This window comes from Saimiri boliviensis, chromosome 17 (genome assembly GCF_048565385.1).
Source record: "Saimiri boliviensis isolate mSaiBol1 chromosome 17, mSaiBol1.pri, whole genome shotgun sequence".
Lineage (NCBI taxonomy): Eukaryota > Metazoa > Chordata > Mammalia > Primates > Cebidae > Saimiri > Saimiri boliviensis.
The window spans coordinates 66,495,175-66,517,841 of NC_133465.1; the positions used below are offsets into that span (position 1 = coordinate 66,495,175).

Here is a 22,667-nt window from a genome sequence, read left to right on the forward strand (position 1 = left end):
ATCTTTTATGAGCCAAAAGTTCTTCACGTGGGCATTAGAGATAATGATGACGGGAGGCCTGGGCCCTGTGCCCCGTGCTCAGGAGGATGGTTTGTCTTCCTTGCTTTTCTGGTACTGTAAGGGTCCAGAGAAGGGGGTGACCTTGCCACATTGGGGGAGGCTTAGATCACCAAGTCCCCATGGCATAGGGGGTGTTCGGGATGAGTCTTGAAGGCGGGACATTTTGACTGGGGAGACAGAGCCGGTGCTCTGGACAGTGGGAAGGAGCAGATGGTCGGCAGACCCAGAGGTGGCTGAGCCCGAGGGAGGAGGACTAGGGAGGAGGGGCTGCCTGGGAGCGCTGTGGCCGGAGGATCTGGTCAGTGAGGGGCAGTGGTGGGCTTGAACCCTGAACTTTGATGTCTCTAAAAACCACCTTTAGCCCAGGTGCAGTGGCTCACGCCTGTAATCCCAGCACTTTGGGAGGCTGAGGTGGGTGGATCATTTGAGGTCAGGAGTTCGAGACCAGCCTGGCCAAGATGGTAAAACCCTGTTTCTACTAAAAATACAAGAGTTATCCAGGCGTGGTGGCGCATGCCTGTAGTCTTAGCTACTCCCGAGGCTGAGGTAGAAGAATCGCTTGACGCCAAGAGGCGGAGACTGCAGTGAGCCGAGATCATGCCACTGTGCTTCAGCCTGGGTGACAGAGGGAGTCTGTCTCACAAAACAGAAAAATAAAAAAGCACCTTTGTCCTCTAGACTCCGCAGTTTACATCTTAAGCTGGGGCCGTAGCCCTGGATGCTGCTGCTCTCAGAATAAGCACCTGCCGACCCACGTGGGTGTCCAGGGAACACTCAGATGTGGGGTGTCCTGATTGCATCCAGAACCCCCTTCTGCTGCAACCCCCATCTCAGGCTGTATCAGCACCATTATTGCCATGGCTCAGACCCCAACCTTGCAGTCACCTGACTCTTCTCTCTTACACCCTCGCCCAGTCCATCAGCAAATTCTCCCACCTTCAGAGTATACCTAGAAGCCCACCTCTTCTCACCCTGCCGACTGACCCCAGCCAGCTGTTCCCGACTCAGTGGCCACCGGAGTTTCTCTTTCCTTCTTTTCCTTTTTCTTTCTCCTTCCTTCCTTCCTCCCTCCCTCCCTTCCCTTCCCTTCCCTTCCTTTTCTTTCTTTCTTTCTTTTGACAGAATCCTGCTCTGTCACTCAGGCTGGAGTGCAGTGGCACGATCTGGACTCACTGCAACCTCGGCCTCCCGGGTTCAAGCAACTCTCATGTCTCAGCCTCCCTAGTAGCTGAGATTACAGGCGTGCACCACCACGCCTGGCTACTTTTTTTGTATTTTCGGTAGAGATGGGGTTTCGCCATGTTGCCTAGGCCAGTCTCCAACTCCAACTCCAACTCTGCCCGCCTTGGCCTCCCAAAGTGCTGGGCTTACAGGTGTTAACCACCATCTCTGGCACAGTGGGGTCTTTCAAAATCATCAATAAGGCCAGGTCCCTCCTCTGCTCCCTCCCGCCTCTTGCCCCCCAGCTGACTCAGGTAAGAGCCCAAGTCCTTCTGGTGGCCCCACCGCACCTGGCCCCATGTCCCTTTGGCTCCTCCTGGCAGCACTGTCCCTGGAGCACAGTGATTTCAGGCTCTGCTCCCTCAGGCAGGTGGTAATGACGTTGTACACAGCCCAACCCCAGCTCTGCTCCTTTCAACAAAGGGAGCACACGTGTGCACGGGTGTATTTACATGTTTATTTTTTGTTTGGGAGAGAGGAGTCCTCTCTGCTCTCGCTTGGGGAGGGGGCCTCCCCAGCATTGGAGGGGGGACTCTGGATGGGTCAAGGAGGAGCTGAAGCAGAAGAGAGCAGTGTGAATGCAAGCCAGGCTGGAGCTGGGGCGGGGGCTCCACGTCCCGTGTGGTGTGTGAGAGCAACAGAGGTAGACACAGAGACACAGTGACAGAGAGGCTCTGTCTCCCTGGCTGCAGAGCTCATGTGTCTAGCTGTGTGCACTCAGGTCTCCCGGTATGCATGTCTGTGGGCACCTGTGTACGTGAGTCTCTGTGTTTTAAAAGGAAAGTGATCAGTTTCAAATAAAATAACAACCCCAGCAAGCACCTTAGCCAGCGGCAGGGAGATCAATACCCCCGTTAATTGAATGCAACTCTCATAAATCAGGAGAGGAAGTTGGAATTGAACCTCCTTCCTGAGGTGGCCTGGAGAGCTGGTTCTCAGGATAAGCAGTAAGCAGACTGGACCAGAATCAGTGATTACCTTGTGGGGCCAGGAGAAAGGGGCTGAGCCTCAGGGGCCTTGTTAGGGGACCAGCCTGAAGGGAGCTGAGGATTGGGGCCTGTGAGGAAGTAGTGACCTGCCACCAGGCACCTGCAGAGCCAGAGTTCCCCGCTGGCCCTGGCCTGTCGCCCTAGGCCCCAGGTGGTGAAGGGAACAGAGCATCTGGGGCCAGCACGTGGCCTGCAGTGTTGGCTGCCTCTTCTGTCCCCTGGGACAGTGCCCGGAGGCTGGCTGCATCGGGTCAGCCTTGGGAAGAGGGGTGGATGGTGACCAGAGGCCTAGCTTGGCCTTCTTTTACTTTCTGAGTAAGAAACAATGGTTTTGGTGGAATGCCTGGGGCTTAGTGGGTGTGCAGAAAATATATTCAGGCCCAGGTCTCCCATGCCAGGTGCACTGAGCTGTTTTGCAGATGCAGTGAGAAGTAGCGAGGCTGGTGCAGGGTCAATGTTAGTCCTGGGGGCTCGCCGTTTGACCTTGGGAAAGCCAGTATATCTGCTCACGCATCCTGGGACCTTAGGACCCAGGCAGGCTCTTGAGGTCACAGTGGCCACTGGAAGTGACTGAGGCCACAGGAGGTCACTGTGATGGGTTTGGGCCCACCAGGAGGTGGCTCCAGCAGGCAGGGAGGGAAGGGCTCTCAGGGAGTACACTTGATAGCCTGGAAAGTCACTGTCGCCTCTCCTCATCCCTGCCCAGAGCTATATGCAAACCCCTGTGGTCTGAGAAGCTGTCTTAGGCCACCATGGGTCCTTTCACTAGGAGAGAGGCATCCGGTTGGCAGGTCAGGGGCCTCTTTCAGCCAGTGCCACACAAGGGCAGCCCTCGGCCCCCAAGGGCATGTTCTGGATCCCAGTGGACTTTGCTGCTGAGCTGGCTGAAGTAATCATTATTAATCATCATAATAATGAATGATGATAATAATGAATGATGGTAGTAAGTAACAGTAACAGCCACTCTCTACTGGGCACTTATGAACTTTGAACATCCCCAGCAGCTTGGTGAGGAGGATCCCAAGCAGGTCTGAGCCAGGCCCGCACTCTCTTCACAGCCCCGAGGCGCAGAGAGTCAGACCAGCCACGTGGCAGCCAGGTTTATTGGGGATGGGGTGTGACAAAGTCCCCAGATTCCCAGTGCAGTCTCTGCTGGGCTGGGAGGGAGGTGGGACTCTTCAGGCTGCAGCGGTGTCCTCTTAGCCCTGCGGGCTTCCTGATCATGACCAATATCCCAGCTTTTCTGTTGGCGGCAGGGTGGGACCAGAGACCTTCACTCGCTTCTCATTGGCTGTGCCATGGGTGGCCTCCTGGCCTGGCTTGGTAATAACCGGTCACTACAGGATCGTGTGCCAAGGCCTGGACCAGGCTCGCCACTGCCAGGGACGCAGGCCCCACAGAGTGCTGGGTCTGAAGGGGGACAGTGAGTGGTGGATTGCAGGGTCACTCCCTCAGAAGGGGCTGCAGTTCTGTCCTCGGTCCCTCTGAGCCATTTAAACCTCTGGTGGAGCAATTTCAGAGACGGGAGACTCACCGCTTTCTGGTGTGGTCCATTCTGTTGTTGGGCAGATCTAACTGGGACTTCGTCCAGAAGCGGATGAGACCTCACTTTGACTGAATGTCCATTACGAGTAATGATAATAATAGTAATAACACCACCAATCATCATTAAAGCTAGGTATGAGCGCTAGGTATACCTGGAGCTCTGTGTAGGTGTCTTAGGAGTTCAGGCTGCAAGAGCAAAGTTCCATAGCCTGGGGGGCTTGTAGACAACAGGCATTTCTTTTACTTTCTTTTTTTGAGACAGGGCCTCTCTCTGTTGCCCAGGCTGAGTGCAGTGGCATGATTACAGCTCCCTGCAGCCTCTGCCTCTCAGGCTCAGGCAGTCCTCCTGCCCCAGCCTCCTGAATAGCTGAGACTACAGGTGCACACCACCATCCCTGGCTAATTTTTATATTTTTGTAGAGAAGGGTTTCACCATGTTGCCTAGGTTGGTCTTGAACGCTTGAACTCAAGTGATTGGTCCACCTCAGCCTCCCGGAGTACTTGGATTACAGACATGAGCCACCATGCCTGGCCTCAAAACATTTATTTCTCACAGTTCTGGAGGCTGAAGGTCTGAGGCGAGGGTGCCAGCATGCTCAGGTTCAGGGGAGGGCCCTCTTTTGGGTTATAGGTGGTCAACTGCTTGCTGTGTCGTCACATGGTGGGAAGAGGCTGAGAGAGCTCTCTGGGGCCTCTTTTTTTTTTTTTTTTTTTTTTTTTTCCTGATACTGAGTCTCACTCTGTCACCTAGGCTGGAGTGCAGTGGCACTATCTCAGCTCACTGCAACCTCTGCCTCCCAGGTTCAAGCAATTCTCTTGCCTCAGCCTCCTGAGTAGCTGGGATTATAGGCATGAGCCACCATTCCTGGCCAGGTAGGAAGTCTTTAGAAGGAAGCTCCAGGACTGTGCTGAGCCAGCGGTCTGACCCCCATGAAGCCCCAAGTGCCGGGCAAGAAGGAAACTGGCAGACCCTGTGTGGAGAGGGGAAGGTGACCTCAGTCTGGTCCTGGGGCTCCAGACACAGGGCACTGGCACGGAACGTCAGGTCCCTGAGGCCACCCTGAGGTCCAGTGACTTCCTAGGAGGACCTCAGAACTCAGCACAGCCTTGTTCCTCTCGGTGACACCTCAATCCTGTGAAAGGATATGGATGAAAAGCAGCCAAGGGGAGTGGCGCAGGGGCAGGGCAGGTCCCTGGAGACCCGCCTGGAGCACTGGTGTTCCTCTCCCGTGGAGCTGTGGACAGTGCTTGCTGTCCCAGCCATGATGTGGGACCACACATGTGGGTGTTGCCAGCCTTGGTGTCCAGAGATGTGATGGGGGCTTGGTCTCAGAGACATGACTGACCACTCAGGGACTGGGCTCCGTCTCTGGCCCTTACAGAGGTCAAGCTGAGGCAGCGTGGCCCAAGGCCCCCACCACCAATCACAGAGAAGCAGAGACTGTCGGGAGTGGCCTAAGGTCCCAGGTAGACAAGGACACTCTTATCAGGGGGCTGGACACTCCAGGGCTTAGGGGTGAGCTCCCAGAAGTAGGCCCAGGTCAGGCCTTTCTTTGGAATGCGTGAGTGTGGACCTCCCAGAGCTGCCCAGCTCACCTGTTACTGCACGCATAGCATGGATTCTTGGGTACCTGTGTGTTCTTCCCTCTTGCCCTTGAGTGGCTCAGTGATACCCTGTGATACGCCCCAGGGCTACCCCACACAGACACACCCCAGATTGCTTTTCCCTCTGCCCCTTCGCCCTGATAACCCCACTCAGGGTGTTCTTGAGGCTGGGTCTGCATTTGGTACATGTGTGTTGGGTTCCTCTGTGCCCAGAGCCTGGCACCGAGCAGGCGTGTAGTGAATATGTGTGGATGCATGTGGCTGACGGGCCCTCTTCGGGGACACCCCTCCTGAGCGCTCCAGCCTCCCTGTCCCTGCCTCTCCTGACACGGGCTGGGCCTTCACTGCTTACATTCGTGCTGCTCTGCTAGAAGCCACCGGTTCAGGCTCACCTGGGTTAACAGCCTTCCGCTCTGAAAATGCATGTAACAAAGACATGAAAGGAAGGAAAGGAAAATGTACTATGAGCAGGACCAAGGGCCCTTGGGCATTCGCAGCAGTTGGAGAAAGATTGGGTGCATTCGGTGGTGGGAGTAAGCCCAGGGCATTGTCCGCTGTCCTGCTTGCCGGGGTAGATAGAATTCAAGGTCTGTACCCTGGTGATGGAGCCTGCAGGGTCAGGGTGGTTGTTGCCTGGGAAACTCCTTATGCCAGAGCAGTTTCGGCATCGCCTCCTGTGGGGAGTGTTGGCTGTTATCCCAGCGGAAACAGCCCTGAAAGTGCCATCCCCCCGGATGTCACTCTAGACCGGGGGTGGGGTTCTGGCCTTTTGCTGGGTGTTGGCCTTGATCCTGATGTCCTGCCCCGCCCTGTACGTGGACCCCTTCCAAGCGAAACGGCGCATTCCTGCCTGTGTCAGAGCCCACCTGTTGGCACCACCTTCCCAGGGTGTAAGAGGTGGAAAATGGATTTTCTTCCGGCAACCCAGCGTGTCTCCGGGCAGCCTTTTCTGATGTATTGAAGCCAGTGTTCCACTTGCGGCTCCAACCTGCTTCCCTTGCTGAAGACCAAGGCCTGGAGGCCCCTTGTAAGCTTGCAGGCACTGCACTTGTGCCCAGGGATTCACTAGGGCCACCCGGCTCCCTGTTCTCCCCCGGGAGCCTCCTCTCCAGCTGGTGCTCACCAGCTGTGTTGCCTGTTCAGCAGCGTTCTGGGCTGGGTGGGGTGAGCTTTGGGGCCAGGCTGCCTGGTTGGACTGATTTTCTTATTTATTAGCTGTGTGACCCTGAGCAAGTCACTCAACCTTGCTGTGCCTTGTTTCCTTCCTGATCTGTACAATGGGGCATTAAAAGGGACCGAGATGTTGTCATGGGCATTGAACGAGATCATACTATAGAAAGAGCTTGGCAAGCGCCTGCTCAATTCCTGTTGGCTGTGTAACTGCCATTATCATTAGTGGAAAGGTTTTCTCGTGTCCTCCAAAAAGTCTAGGAAAAGTCCCGCCTCCCTGGGCAGCCTTGTGACATGGGGTACCTTCCTCCATAGAAAAGATTTTAAACAGCAGGGCTGGTCTAACAGAGGCACAAACTGATTGTGGTAAACCAGCTGTCCCCAACCCCCTGGCATGGAGCGGTACTGGGCCACGGCGGGTTAGGAAGTGGGGCCCACAGGAGGAAGTGGCGGCAGGGAGAAAGTGAGGCTTCATGTGTATTTACGGCCGCTCCCCATCACTTGTAGCTCCGCCTCCTGTTAGATCAGCTTGGGCTTTAGATTCTCATAAGTGTGAAAACCGTCTTGTGAACTGTGCATGTGCGGGATCTGGGTGGCACGCTCCTGAGAATCTAACGCCTGATGATCTGTCACTGTCGCCCATCACCTCTAAATGGGACCATCTAGTTGCAGGAAAATGAGCTCAGGGCTCCCACTGATTCTACACGACGGTGAGTTGTATAATTATTTCATAATAATAGAAATAAAGTGCACAGTCAACGTAACGCGCTTGAATCATCCTGAAACCATCCCCATGGCCCCTCTCCCCGGGTCCATGGAAAAACTGTCTTCCGGAAAACCGGTCGCTGGTGCTAAAAAGGTTGCGACCACTGGATTAAATGACAGAAATCGATTGTCTTATGGTTCTGGAGGCTGGAAGTGTGAGATCAAGGCGTCAGCAGGCAGGTGCTAGGGAAGGATCTGTTCCAGGCCCCACTCCAGGCTTCTGGGAGTTCCTTGGCTGATGGCCGCACAATCCGAGTCTTCGCATGGTGTTCTCTCTGTGTGCGAGTTTCATATCAAATTTCCCCTTTTGATAAAAACACCAGTCATACTGGATGAGAGCCCCACTTCACTCCAGGATGACCTCGTATCATCACTCATTACATCCGCGAGGACCCTGTTTTCAAGTAAAGTCCCATTCTCAACTATCGGGGGATAGGGCTGCAACATGTCAATTTGAGGGGGTGCAGAATTTAGCCCATCACAAAGATTGTATTTTATAATCTAGGAATATCACATTTTTTTCTTTTGTCCCTACACAAAGAATGTTGTAGAGAATGAATATCACATATTAAAACATTTTCCTTGATCTACAAGGGTTTTGTTGCTCCCTGATTTTTTAAGAAATTCAAACATTTTCGAGGGCCCCTAAAAGCAACATGGGCCCTGGCCTCACCTCCTGGCCCCGGTGGAGAAGTCAGCGCAGTGCTGCCGACCCCACGGTGACAACTCCGGGGCCCCGGGTTCCTCAGACCGCGTCGGCTGAAGGCTGTTGTCCACCGTCTCCCGGGTCCAGCCCCTCCTTTTCTCTTCCAACCAGGCATTTCCCAGTCGTAGATCTGCTGTGGATGGAGGCTTTACGACGTCTACTTTTACTGTCACTTTTAGAAAAACCTCTCAGGGAGAGAAGCCTAATCATATATTATTTGAAAATAGAAAGGGCTGCGCAAATGCTAAGTCCAGTATAATAATAGTGACGCCGAGTAATTCTGTTTTGAACAAGTTGAACTTGTTAAATCAGACAGATGCCATCTGCACTATTTAAAGCCTGTGCTGGCGATAGGTTTTATGCAGACATGCTTATCGTAGGAAAATTGCTGAATCCCCCAAAAAGTAAAGTGCTTTGCTTTGTAGTCAGGCATATGATGCTTCCTCTCAGGAATGGGATGCCTGCTGTCCCTGGGGAGCAAAAGCATCTCAAGCATGTATTGAGCACCTCCAGTGTGCTGAGTACTTTACATTCGAGCATGTATTGAGCACCTCCAGTGTGCTGAGTACTTTACATTCGAGTATGTATTATTGAGCACCTCCAGGGTGCTGAGTACTTTACATTCGAGCATGTATTGAGCACCTCCTGTGTGCTGAGTACTTTACATTCGAGCATGTATTGAGCACCTCCAGTGTGCTGAGTACTTTATATTCCAGCATGTGTTGAGCACCTCCTGTGCGCTGAATGCTTTACATTGGAGCATGTATTGAGCACCTCCTGCTTGCTGAGTACTTTACATTTGGCCTCACAGCGAATCCTCACAATAACCCTGTTACTCGGATTTCATGGGAGTTAAAGCCTGAGTTTAGAGAGGTTACGTAAGTTGCCCACATGCAACTGTGAAGTGCAGCCAGGATTTGAACCCAGGACCTCTGACTCCCAGCCTTTCACTCTTTCCAATATATTCCTGAATAATGTCCCTGAATAATATGAGGAATCACTGACCCAGGGCATCCCTTGATTTCTCTCTTTCCTATGAGAGCGGCAGGAGAATTAAAGCTTGGCCTTCAGCAAGAGGAACATGGTTGGCGAAAAGAACTTCCTGACAGCAGGAGCATCCAGGAGAACCTAGACTCTCTCTCTCTCTCTCTTTTTTTTGAAAGAAAGTCTTGTTCTGTCACCCAGGTTGGAGTGCGGTGGTATGATCATGGCTCACTGCAGTCTTGACCTCACGGGCTCAAACAATCCTCCTGCCTCAGTCTGAATAGCTGGGACCACAGGCGCACACCAGCACGCCTAGCTAATTTAAAGAATTATTTATAGAGATAGAGTGTCACTCTGTTGCTCAGACTGGTCTTGAACTCCTGGGTGCAACTGATCCTCTTGCCTTGCCCTCCCAAAGTCCTGGGACTACAGGCGTGAGCCTCTGGGCCCAGTCCTGGACTCCCTTTTGTGATCGATTAAAAACCATTTCCCCTCAATTCTGCAGATGGTGATTATCTTCGTTTCCTAGGGTTGCCATAAAAAATGACCACAAACCAGATGCCTTAAAACAACAGGACTTTACTCCTTCCCAGTTCTGGAGACAGGAGGTCTGAAAACAGGTTGTCAGCAGGGCCGTGTTCCTTCCAAAGCTCAAGGGAGACTCCTCCCTGCCCTTCCTGGCTCTCCTGGCGGATGCTGGTGGTGCCTGGCATTCTTTGTCCTGCAGATGCTTCACTCTACTCTCTGCTGTCTTTGTCATGCACGTAGCCTTCTCCCCTGGATGTCCTCATGTGGCCTTCTTAGAAGGACCCTAGTCATTGGGCTTAGGGCCGGCCCGATGCAGTAGGACCTCATCTGAACTAATTATACCTGCAAAGACCCTAGTCCCAAGTAATAACACATACTTTTTTTTTTTGGTTTATTAAAAAATAAGTTTATTGGACAGGCATGGTAGCTCATGCCTGTAATCCCAGCACTTTGGAAGGCAAGGGTGGGTGGATCACGTGAGGTCAGGAGTTTGAGACCAGCCTGGCCAACATGGTGAAACCCCATCTCTACCAAAAATACAAAAATTAGCTGGGCATGGTGGCACATACCTATAATCCCAGCTACCTGGGAGGTTGAGGGAAGAGAATCAATTGAACCCAGGAGGCAGAGGTTTGCAGTGAGCAGAGATTGTGCCATTGTACTCCAGCCTGGGTGATGACAGCGAAACTCCGTCCCCCAAAAAGAAAGTTTATTGAAGTATATTTTTCACTAATATTTTCACTAATATTAAGGGTAGAACTTGATGGAGTTTTACATATGGACAGTCACCTACTGAGATTAGATTACATAGAATATTTCTAGTCCACAGGAAGATTTCCTGTGTTCCTTTGGCACAAGTCACTCTTAGCCCCTAAGCCTAACTGCTGCCCTGACTTCTGTCAGCGTTACTTTTGCCTGTTCTTCAACATCATATAAATGGAGTCACAGAGCACATAATCTTTTTTATTTGAGATTGAGTCTTGCTCTGTCGTCCAGGCTGGAGTGCAGTGGTGCAATCTCAGTTTACTGTAACCTCCGCCTCTTGGGTTCAAGCAATTCTATTCTCCTGCCTCGCCTCTCAAGTAGCTGGGATTACAGGTGCATGCCACTACGCCCGGCTAATTTTTTCTTTTCATATTTTTAGTAGAGATGGGTTTCGCCGTTTTGGCCAGGCTGGTCTTGAACTCCTGACCTCAGGTGATCCGCCCACCTCGACCTCCCAAAGTTGTATGAGCCACCATACCTGGCTTATAATCTTTTTGATTTGGCTTGTCAACATTGTGGCTGAGATTCGTCTATGTCGTTGCACGTAGCTATATTTTAAAAATTTCCCTAGGTTATTGGGGAATAGGTGGTGTTCGGTTACATGAGTAAGTTCTTTAGGGGAGATTTGTGAGATTTTGGTGCACCCATCACCTGGACCCTATGAGTAGTCTTTTATCACATAAGGCTATATTCTGAACTTCTGGCGGGACATGAATTTTGGGGCCACTCTTCAGCCTACAGCGATGGAGCCCCTGGGCGTGAGTCCCACATGGGGCAGTGCCCGGCTCCACACAGGAAAGCTGAGTCTCTCCTTGAGGCCCAGGACTCCATTCAGGGTTTCAGGCTGGCCACTCGCAGCCACACCCCACGGCGGGGCAGGGGATTCAGAAAGTGACCTAGTTCTTGCAGGGCGGATGAAGAGCCTTGCTCCAGGGAGAGGTGTCTCTAGGAAGGGCTGAGATGCGTTGGGGTCCATTCCAAGGTCTCTAGCTGACTTGGCACAGCCCGTGGCTTGTCTCGACATAGGTTGTTTGTGCCTTGGGGTCTCTGGTGAGAAGATAGGACAGGCATGTGGTGTTTTCTCCACCTGTGTGCCTCCTGTCATGATGGGAGCCCTAGCACCCGCCCTCACCTGCCCTTGCTGGTCTCCAGTCCTGATCCTGCCTCTGCACTCTGTCTGTGAAATATTCATTCCAGGCCAGGTGCAGCGGCTCATGCCTGTAATCCCAGCACTTTGGGAGATAGAGGTGGGAAGATGGCTTGAGTCCAGGAGTTGGAGACCAGCCTGGGTAACATTTTTCTACAGAAAGTTAAAAAAAAAAAAAAAAAAAAGCTGGGTGTGATGGCTCATGCCTATGGTCCGAGCTAATTGGGAAACTGAGGTGGGATGATTGTTTGAGCCCGGGAGATTGAGGCTGCAGGGAGCTGTGATGGCGCCACTGCACTCCAGCCTCTGTCCAGGGTGGCAGAGTGAGATCCACCCCCCGCCTCTCTAATTTACAAAATATTTATTCCTGTCAAAGGCACATCCATCCTGTCCCTGTAGGCCAGCATGGAAAGTACCTCCGTGGTCTTCATCTGGACCGATTTCAGAGCCTGGCAGACATCACATCGGCGCGTTTCTTCCTGGGGTGGACCCAGGCATTTTTGGTGGGAGCATATCAATGCCAAAAGGGTGAACACTGGTTCTTGAAACAATCTTAGTAGCGGTAAAAACGTCTGAGAAACCTCCTAGATGGGCGATAATGAGAAAAGGTTGATGTGCCCTGGTCTAACCCCAGCCCTTATTGCTGCCGCTTCAGCCACATCAGTATCAGTGCTGATCACGCATGCAAACAGTGCTGATGTCACACAGGTGCCACGGGCCACCCACTTTACCGCTCGCTCCTCATTCAGTCCTCACGATGGTAGCTGCCCTTCTGTCTTAAAAGATGAGAGTGCTGAGCACAGAGAGGCTCAGTGACCTGTCCAGGGCCACATGGCTCATAGGGGGCTGAGCTTCCTCTCATCTCCTCATATGGTACTGGTAATGAACCTTGATGATTTTGGATGGATGAAAAATACTCCTACTTCCTTCTGCCTGAGGACTTTTTGAGCAAAAGAAGCAGCTGGCTTTTAAGTCTCTTCTCTTTCTTCTTTGCAATCTCACTGAAGGCTGTTGCGCGTTGAACTGTGTGCTCCAAAAAGCCATGTCCAAATCCTGATCCCTAGAACCTGTGAACGTGACCTTATTTGGAGATCCGGAGTTTGCAGATATAATCAAATTAAGAGGAGGTGCTACTGGGTTCAGATGGGTCCTGGTATGGTGGCTGGTGTTCTTGTTAAGTGAGGAAACATGGACACAGGCACACACAGGGGAGGAGGCCGTGTGAAGGCAGAGGCAGAGGTCAGGGTGAAGCAGCCACGGGCTGAGGAACTCAGGGCTGCTGGCACCTCTGGGAGCTGGGAGGGGCCTGGAGGAGGCTCCCTCGGAGTCTGAAGGCACTGGCCCTGCTGCCGCCTTGCTATCTGACTTCCAGCCTCCAGAGCTGCCAGAGGAGAAATGAGTGTGGTTTTAAGCCACCTGGTTTGTGGAAATTCATTTCAGTTGCCCGAGGAAACTAACACAAAAGTGATGGTATTTTTTAAGAGTTTTATTTTTGTTTGTTTTTGTCAAAGTTTGCCTTGGGCACTGAACTAAAGAGTGAGAGTATGGGCCAGGCACATGGTGGTTCATGTCTGTAATCCCAGCACTTTGGGAGGCCAAGGGCGGGTAGATCACCTGAGGTCGGGAGTTCGAGACCAGCCTGACTAACATGGAGAAACCCCATCTTTACTCCAAAAACAAAATTAGCAGGGCATGGTGGCACATGCCTGTCATCCCAGCTACTTAGGAGGCTGAGGCACTGAGGCAGGAGAGTAGCTTGAACCCGGGAGGCGGAGGTTGCGGTAGGCTGTTATTGCACCGTTGCACTTCAGCCTGGGCAACAAGAGCAAAACTCTGTCTCAAAAATAAATAAATAAATAAATAAAGAGTGAGAGGATGGACTGGATTGTGCATGCATGTGTGTGTGCATGTGTGTGTGCGTGTGTGTGTGCATGTGTATAGTTGGGGGGCTTGTTCCCCTTTCCTATCATCTGCCTTTTGTCCCCTCCACGTATGTGTCTGCTTTGCCCCCACCTGTCACCCTCACTAGTCCTCCGTTGGGTATGGGGCCACTGCCCTTTCTCTCCTTAGGGAAGGTGGAGGTGGGAGAGGAGGGTGGCTGAGACGGCAGGTGGCTGCTGAGGGTTCACACCATCCCTTCTGTAGTGGGTAGCTCACCAGGCTCAGAAGAGGAGGAGAGTGGGGATGTTGGAAACGTCCTTCATTTAATTCCCATTATGTGCAGCCATAAAGACCAGTACCTTGTATAGGGATAAAGAGAGCTTAAACTGGGCCTGCAAAGCCATGGGGTGAGGTGAGAATCAAAGGAAACGAAATTAATATGTTAAAAAAAGACAAGTAGCTTCCTGGAGAAAGACCCCCAGGGCTGTCCTGTATGAACAGATCTGCCAGCCGAGGGGAATCGATCTCAATAGAAGTTTGCAACAAGATAAATTCTGCATGATGGCTAATAAATGTCCCTGAGAGCTGAGTAGTAATCACACAGGAAATAAATTATCTAAAACTAAAAGCGACACTAGTATTGGTGGTGAGGTGGAGGGCTGTGGTGATGGCAGTCACCTCGTTTAAGATCCTGGGAAGGATTTGTTCTCAGGAAGCCAGTGATAATTTACTGGAGTTTTAATACCTGGCAAGTTCCCAGACTTCTGTGGGTGGAATTTATTTTGGCACAATACGGCCCCTTGGGAGGAAATAGACAGACTCGGAGAGGCCCGGCCGTGCCTGGGAAACGGCCTCTGTCACCTGTGTGGTCCCTGGACAGAACCTAGCCAGGCTCTTGAAGGGAATTCCTCTGCTTGTTTCAGTCCTGGGCACTGCCCTTCAGCACACAGGCAGTAACACACAGACGTGCCTGACCCGTGCAGATACGGTCACATGTGCAGTTGTGGGCAGACATGCAAATATGACCACACATGCAGTTATGGGTGTGTGTGCAGTTGTGGGCACACGCGCAGATGTGGTCACATTTATAGTTGTGGGCACATGAAGATGTGTTCCCTGACTGCTCAGGGAAGGTGGAGATGAAGTCTGGGGCTGAGAGGGCAGGGATTTCCACTCGTGAGGACCTCTCTGCAGATACGATCACACATGCAGATGTGGGCACATGTACAGTTGTGACCACACATGCAGATAGGACCACACATGCAGCTATGACCACATGTGCAGATATGATCACACGTGCAGATATGATCTTGTGTGCAGATATGATCATGCATGCAGTTGTGGGCACACACAAAGTCATGACCAACAGGTGTAGGTATGGCCTTTCCCGTATGTCTGTAATGTGTGTACTGGATGGAGTGGGCTGCCAGCTCCATCTCCTCGCCAGATCTCCTCCCCACCGTTCGGTCTGCTCGGGGTCAGGGTTTGGGAGCCTGGGGCACTGTAGAGCCTGCTGCCTTTGCCTGTGGGCCTTACTAGTGGGGCCCTCCTGGGAAGGTCACCCTTGCCGGTTCTGCTGCTCACCTCTGGCTTCTCCCACCTAGGATGCCCCCTGGGGCCGGCCTCATGGAGCGGATCCAGGCTATTGCCCAGAATGTATCTGACATCGCCGTGAAGGTGGACCAGATCCTGCGACACAGCTTGCTGCTGCACAGCAAGGGTGGGTGCCGGGGGTGGCGTGCCCTCTGCCCCTAGGGGGCCAATGAACTGGGTGCTGGGTGGGTCCTGGGAGGGTGGGACACCTGGGGTGTGGCTGACTTCTGACAGCAGCTCTCCTGGCTCTTCGGGGCCCCAGCTTAGGCTTTCAGCAGGAGGAATGGGGGTTCACTCCCCCCAACCCGGCAGGAGGGCGCAGAGGACAGAGGAGGTCCCTGGAGTCTTAGCCTCTGGGGTCCACAGTTCCAGGAGTGAGGCTACCTGGGGAAAGGTCCCTCGGTGACCCCTCCAGTCCCTGTGATGTGGGGAGCAGCGAGCTGGCGGCTGCAAACCTCATTTCTGCCTCCTCAGAAAACACTGGGGATGCTTTTGGGTGGGTGCTGAGGTCTGCCCATCTAGGCAGCTGCCGGGTGGCTGAGCACACTAGCTCCTCACTGCTTCTGAACCCCCTGAGGAGGCTGGGACAGCCCAGGCCTGGGGGTGACCTTGTGGGTGGGTTGTGTGGCTGGTGAGCTTTAAGGTGGGAAACTGGCAGCGGGTTGTGCGGGAAGCTGCCTCCCACACCCGGGCCTCTCTCCCTGGCCTCCTCCCTGGACCCAGGGCTTCAGCAAGGTGACCTCTCCCTGCAGTGTCGGAAGGCGGGCGGGACCAGTGTGAGGCGCCGAGTGACCCCAAGTTCCCTGACTGCTCAGGGAAGGTGGAGGTGAGGCCTGGGGCTGGGGGGCAGGCATGTCACTATCGAGGGCCTCTCTTCCCGGCCCTGGCCCCTAACCCAGAGGCCAGCTTCAGGGCAACAGCTTCTCTGCTCAGTTCATCTGCCCCACTCACATCCCAAATCCCCCAGGAGGCGTCGCCCTCAGGGGTCAGTGCTTTTTCTCAGCGAGTGATTAAATCTCCACGCGTCACCACCAGCAGGTGGATTCCCCCAGAGACTCAGAGGAGTGGCGCTCGATGCCCTGTCCCCGATCCTCCTGGCCCAGCCAACAGCTGGATGGAGTCTTCCTGCCCTGCCTCTGAGGCCACCGTGGGCTGCATGAAGTCTGTCTCTGTAGGAGCTGTCCACAGCCATGAAGCCAGCTCCCTGCTGGTTCTGAACCCCCTAAGGGGTGGGCGGTGGTGCTGCAGATCCCTCCCTGGGTGACTATCTGGGATCACCACAGGTGGATACTGCCCTGGCCCCAGCACTGGCCACCTTGGAGGCTGTTCCCTGACCTTGACCTCTAGCCCAATCCTGCTCTAGTAGCAGGGAGACAGGGACCAAAGGGAGAGGGAGACAGCCAGGCCTCCCGGCTCTTTGCCACAGACCTTTAAGCCAGCTTTATCTCCCAGGCCCTCCTCTTTCCAGACCTGAGGGCTGGTGGTCTGCCCCTGCCATCTCTGGGGTCCTTTGGGCAGGTCCTTGTTCAATCTCTTCTCTGCCCTGTTGCATAAGTAGGGTGGGCCTTGTGGTCCCCATCCTGGGGGACCTCAGGGCCCCGGGGGGTGCGTGTGCAGGGGAGCCCCTGGGGGTCGGTGGGGCTGGCACAGCCCCCTGCCCAGCCTGGCCCTCTCTGCAGTGGATGCGTGCTCGCTGGACCTCTGACCCCTGCTACGCCTTCTTCGGGGTGGACGGCACCGAGTGTTCCTTCCTCATCTACCTCAGTGAGGTCGAGTGGTTTTGCCCCCCACTGCCCTGGAGGAACCAGACGGCTGCCCAGAGGGCATCCAAGCCCCTTCCCAAAGTCCAGGTGGGCCTGGGAGGTGTGTGGGCCAGTGAGGGGCTGGCGTGGCTGGACATCCTCAGGGACAGCAGGCAGAAACCATTGCCCTGGGGTAACGAGCCTGAGTGGCTGTGCCAGGTGTGCGGGCAGGTGCCAGCCCACCCTGCTGGGCAGACAGGAGGACAGCCTACCGGGGCCTGTCTTCCTTCTTTGAGATGCCAGCAAGCTGGGCCTCTTTTCGGGGCAGGTGGGGAGCCTGGAGGTGCCCCTTTAATGGACTAGAGTAGTAGTAATAGCAGCTGCCACTTATTGAGGGCTTTCTGTGTCTAGACACTTTATTTGCACTTAAAGCTCTGGCTATTCTTGTGTGATCATATTTGACGGACAATGCATCTAGGGTTTAGAGTTGAATTAATGGGTTCAAGGTGCACAGTTGCTGTGGTGGCCGTATCTGTCCCCTGCCATCAAAGTTCTGCTGTGACCACCACCCTCACTGCCTCCCTGTCGTGGCTGGGATCCTGGGAACTACTGTGATCAGCCACCTCCCTGGAAGGGCTGGGGTTTGTGGCCAGAGCTGGGCTGGGGAGGGTATATTGAGGGGGAGGGCAGGACTCCCTGGTTTCCGGGGCCGATGAGCCCCTTAGAAAGTGCAGAAGAAGCTGGAGTAGGCCCTAGGCTCATGGGAGGGTTCCAGGCCCTGTCCCCTGGCCAGTGGGTAATGATGGTGGCCACCTGTCGAGGGGCAGAGAGAGCTGAGGTCTGGACCCCTCCAGGCAGTTTTCCGAAGCAACCTGTCTCATCTCCTGGACCTGATGGGCAGCGGGAAGGAGTCCCTGATCTTCATGAAGAAGCGGACCAAGAGGCTCACAGCCCAGTGGGTGCTGGCTGCCCAGCGGCTGGCCCAGAAGCTGGGAGCCACCTGGAGGGACCAGAAGCAGGTTTGTGGCCCCTGACCCCTCACAGGAGCTGAGAAAGCTCAGGGCGCCCGCTTCTGGGGGTGCACAGAATAGGTCTTCAAACAAGCTATAGTGGGCCTCTGAATTTGATCAGAGGGAGAGAGGGGTGGGGATGGCAGAGTCGGAGTAGCTGTCTGTGGTGGTGGCCGCTGGCCCTTTTCAAATTTGGGACAGAATGACGGGCTCCCAAGGGGTCCTGCATTCTGTGTACATCTGGTTCATGTCAGGCAGAAAAGTCTTGGGATTGGCCTGGAAAGTTGGGAATGTTCTGGGGAGCTTTGTTATTAACGCTCATCCTTCCATTGTTCCTTCCCCCCACCGCCTCCTTTCCTCCCTCCTTCCCTCCTTCCCTCCCTCCCTTCCTTCATCCACCCAGTAGATATTTACATGACTCTCACATTGCCCTTTTATTTCTTTCAGAGTCCTTATCATTTCATGAAATTCTCTCTTGTCTGTGTTCACTGTTGTCTACCTCTTCCATCTGGAACATAAGCTCTGTGAGGGCAAGCACATGACTATCTTGTTCGCTCGTGTCCCCAATGCCTGGTCTGGTCACTCTGGTGCCAGAAAGTACCTGCTGGGGTCCAGCCTGGAGACAGGGTCTGCTGCCGGCTGGTCTCCTGGCTGGTTCCCCAGGGGGCAGGGCTGAGAGCTGCCGCTCCTGCCTGCCGACCCTCTGTGTTCCATCAACCCAGATCCTGGTCCACATCGGCTTCCTGACAGAGGAATCTGGGGACGTGTTCAGCCCTCGGGTCCTGAAGGGCGGGCCCTTGGGGGAGATGGTGCAGTGGGCGGACATTCTGGCTGCGCTCTATGTCCTGGGCCATGGCCTGCGGATCACAGTCTCCCTGAAGGAGCTGCAGAGGTGAGTGCCGGGGAAAGCCACTGGCATGGAGTGGGCAGGCGAGGATGAAGGGGAACCCCTTCCCTGGAAGCTCCGCTCTGCCTGCAGGGCCCATGGTCCTGAGACCCTGGAAGGCATCCTGGTGTTCTGCGGGACATCACTACTCCTGATCCCCCTCCTCCTGCCTGGTCTTGGGGGAGGTAGCAGGGAAGTGTATTTGCATAGCGCTATCTGGCCAGGGCGTGGCTCCTTCTCTGGTGTTTCTGCTCTGGGGCTGGCACATATTGGCTTGTGGAATTGAGCTGTCTCTGCACGTGGGGTCCCCTCTGTCTGCCATCCTGGGAGATTTGGTTTCTCTTCTGGAACTGGGCTTCTTCTTGGGTTTGTTTTAGGATCTGGAGACCAGCAAGATGTGGAGGGTGAGGTGGGTGGTGGATAGGTGGGACCGATCTCTTACCCAGTGCTGGACTTTCTGGGTCCCTCAGATGCTGTGGGAGGTGGAAAGACAGTGATTAGAGGCTCCCCTGGGTGCTTGAGGGCAGGACGGGGGTGAGGCGGAGAATGTGGGATGTCAAGGAGGTAAGAGTGCGTTTATGTGACTGAGTTTATTTTTAACCTCTGTTTCTGTGGGATGCAGGAATACAGGAGATTTTTCTCTCTTTATTAATCGTTGTTATATGATATTTGATGCATACAAAAGTCTATGCAAAGTATGCTGTGAAACACAAGAGTCATCAGCTCCCATGTGTGGCCAACCACTTAATGTCACCAAGGACTCTGCTTCTGCCTGAGAGCGTCCCCTGATCTCTCTGCCTCCTTCCCAGATGAAACCTTAACTTGAACTTTGTGTATATTATTGCTTTTTTTTTTTTAAATGGAATTTCTCTCCATTTCAGGCTGGAGTGCAGTGGTACAATCTCTGCTCACTGCAACCTCCACTTCCCGGGTTCAAGTGATTCTCCTGCCTCAGCCTCCTGAGTAGCTGGGATTACAGGTGTGCGCCACCATGCCCAGCTCATTTTTGTATTTTTTCTAGAGACAGGGTTTCACCATGTTGGCCAGGCTGGTCTTCAACTCCTAGCCTCAGGTGATCCACCCACCTCGGCCTCCCAAAGTGCTAGAATTACAGGCATGAGCCACTGCACCCAGACTGCTTTTTTCATAAAAAGTGTTTTTTGTTTTTTTTTCATGTTAGTGTATCCATAAACAATTTATGGTTTGCTTTTGTTTTGCTCTGGTTTCAAGCTTTGAGAAAATGGCATCTACTATACGTGGTCTCCGAACTTGCTTCCTTCAAACTCTGTTTCAAAGACTCATCCATGTCCTTGCATGTAGCTTTCTTTCATTCATTTTCACTTCTCTCTAATATTCCATTGTGTGAATGTGCCATAATTATGTATCAGTTTTTCCTGACTGTGGATATTTTTTCCTGTTTTTAAAATGGTTTTGAACGTTGCCCGGGTGGACGCTCTTGGACAGGTCACACTGGGCACAGACTTAGATGCATAGTTGTTGGGTCTTGGCATAGTGAAAATTCAGCTTTACGAAATAATGTTGAATTATCCTCCAAGGTGATTGGTACAATTCAGAGGCTCACCAGTGCCTGAGTTTCCACAGGGTCACATTGTCACCTATACTTGGGGCTGTTAGACATTTTGATTGAGGGCGAAGCCTGGCATGATGGTGTTTTGGTATAGTTGCAACTTGCATTTCCTGAAATGTAATGGGCTGAGCATCCTGTCCTGTTTATTTGTGGTTCTTTCACCTTGATGAGTTGCCCATTGAGATGGGCATCATAGGATATGGGTTATCATTTCCATATTGCGTTGTAAGAGCTCTTTATATATTATGGATATAAATTCTGTGTGAGTTACATGTGTTAAAAATCTCCTGATTTGTGGCTTGCCTTTTAAATTTCTTTTGTTTTTTTGGCGGGTAAAAGAAGTTCTTAATTTTAATGTAAAGTTATTCATCTTTTTTTTTATAGTTAATGATTTTGTGTTTGGTAGAATTCTCCTTCCCTCCCTTTGTCCCTCCCTCCCTCCCTCCCTCCTTCCTTCTTTCCTTCCTTCCTTCCTTCCTTCCTTCCTTCCTTCCTTCCTTCCTTCCTTCCTCAGGGCCTTGCTCTGTTGTCCAGGCTGGAGTGCAGGGGCACAATCATGGCTCATGGCAGCCTCCACCTCAAGCAACCCTCCCACCTCAGCCTCCTGAGTATCTGGGATTACAGGTGTGCACCACCACGCCTGGCTAATTTCTGTATTTTTAGTGGAGACAGAGTTTCACTATGTTGCCTAGGCTGGTCTCCAACTCCTAGGCTCAAGAGATTGACCTGCCTAAGCCTCCCAAAGTGCTGGGATTACAGGCGTGAGCCACCATGCTTGGCTTTATTCCTCCTTTTCATTGACTTAAAAATTTTTCTATCGATACATAACGTGTACATATTTATGGGCTATGTGTGATATTTTGTTACATGCATCGAATGTGTAATGATCGAGTCAGGGTATTGGGGTGTCTATCACCTTTAACATTTATTATTTGTATATGTTGGGAACATTTTAAGTCCTCTCTTCAAGCTATTTTGAAATCTACAATTGTTAACTATAGTCGCCCTACTCTGCTATTTTTTCTTTTTTGGGGGGTCAGAGTCTCACTCTCTTGCTCAGGCTGGAGTGTAGTGGCACAATCTTGGCTCACTGCAACATCCATGTCCCGGGTTCAAGCAATTCTCTTGCCTCAGCCTCCTGAGTAGCTGAGACTACAGTTGCATGCCACCATGCCTGCCTAATTTTTGTATTTTTAGTAGAAACGAGGTTTCACCATATTGGTCAGTCTGGTCTTAAACTCCTGACCTCAGGTGATCCACCTGCCTCGGCCTCCCAAAATGCTGGAATTAATAGGCATGAGCCATCACGCCCAGCCTCTGCTATCTTTTTCAAAAATTTTTCTTTATTTTAAAATAGAGATGGGTTTTCACCATGTTGCCTAGGCTGGTCTCAAACTCCTGGGCTCAAGTGATCTGCCTGCCTCAGCCTCCCAAAGTGCTGAGATTATAGGCATAAGCCACATGCCCAGCCTACTATGCTATCATAACAGAACCTATTCCTTCTATCTAATTATATGTTTGTACTCATTAACCAAACCAACCTGTCTTCATCCCCACTCCCAACCACATTTGATGAGATTACTCCTCAGGGCCTTCCTTAAAGGCCCCAGAATTGTTTGCATGTGAATCAACTTTTCTTCATTAGCCCATTAACTTATACTCAGGTGGTTTTCAAGTGGTTTCCTTGTGAGTTCCCGCCAGAGCCTGCCTACTCTCTTGCTGGTCTAATTGGCCTTCTCTCTGCTAATGCTGATGCTCTGTAGCACAGGAGTGTTGGCGAGCAGAGCATGCTGATGAGGATGGAGCCATGACAATCTCAGGTCACTAGGACCCAGCAAGTGCCAGTCTCGGGCAGCTACTCAGTTTCTGTACTACTTCCCTGAAACTCAGAGTCTGCCAGTAACTCAGGTAGGACGTCCGTGGCTCCGATTCTGGACCAGTTATATTGAGTAGTGGGAGAAGGAAGCTGGGTCTGGGTTGTGTTGTGTAGGAGGCTGCTAAATGACCCAGGGCTTGGAAGGTTTTCATTCCCATGGCCTGAAATTCACAGTGCTGGCATCATCCTCTTAGGTGAATGCATGTGTTTCCAATAGGCTCAGGAAAGATGAGCCTTCCCTTTGTGCTCCCTCAAGGGATGGAAAGGCGTTTCCTGTGCATTCATGACAGCCCAACACCACGCACACAAAATCATCTTTCTGTAAGGCAGATATCCGACAAGTCCCCTTGGGAGGTGGAAATGGAACTCCACTGTATCTCAGTCCATGCTGGGTTTCTGCTGTCTGAAACCTGAGCTCTTACCTGCCCAGAGCTCTGCTTACCCTGAGCTCTTACCTGCCCAGAGCTCTGCTTCCTCCTCTGATCTCTCCCCTGGGACCAGCACTGAGCCTGTGCTCAGCCCAGCTGCCAACACCCGTCTCAAGGCCAGGGCAGGGGCAATGGGGCGTCTGCACTTGGGAGGTGCAGAGTGTCTCCAGAAAGGAAC

The 22,667-nt window shown here is 52.7% G+C and overlaps 1 protein-coding gene across 2 annotated transcripts in view; it reads left to right on the forward strand.

The window, feature by feature from the left end:
* Positions 1-22,667, forward strand: part of MGAT5B (alpha-1,6-mannosylglycoprotein 6-beta-N-acetylglucosaminyltransferase B) — an 84,066-nt gene that overhangs the window by 20,779 nt on the left and 40,620 nt on the right. For both annotated transcript variants that reach the window (XM_074389005.1, XM_074389004.1), the window contains 5 exons: positions 14,971-15,086; positions 15,712-15,785; positions 16,639-16,809; positions 17,556-17,720; positions 18,434-18,603. In XM_074389005.1, coding sequence (XP_074245106.1) covers positions 14,971-15,086; positions 15,712-15,785; positions 16,639-16,809; positions 17,556-17,720; positions 18,434-18,603 — 696 coding nt within the window. The remainder of the gene's footprint in view (positions 1-14,970; positions 15,087-15,711; positions 15,786-16,638; positions 16,810-17,555; positions 17,721-18,433; positions 18,604-22,667) is intronic.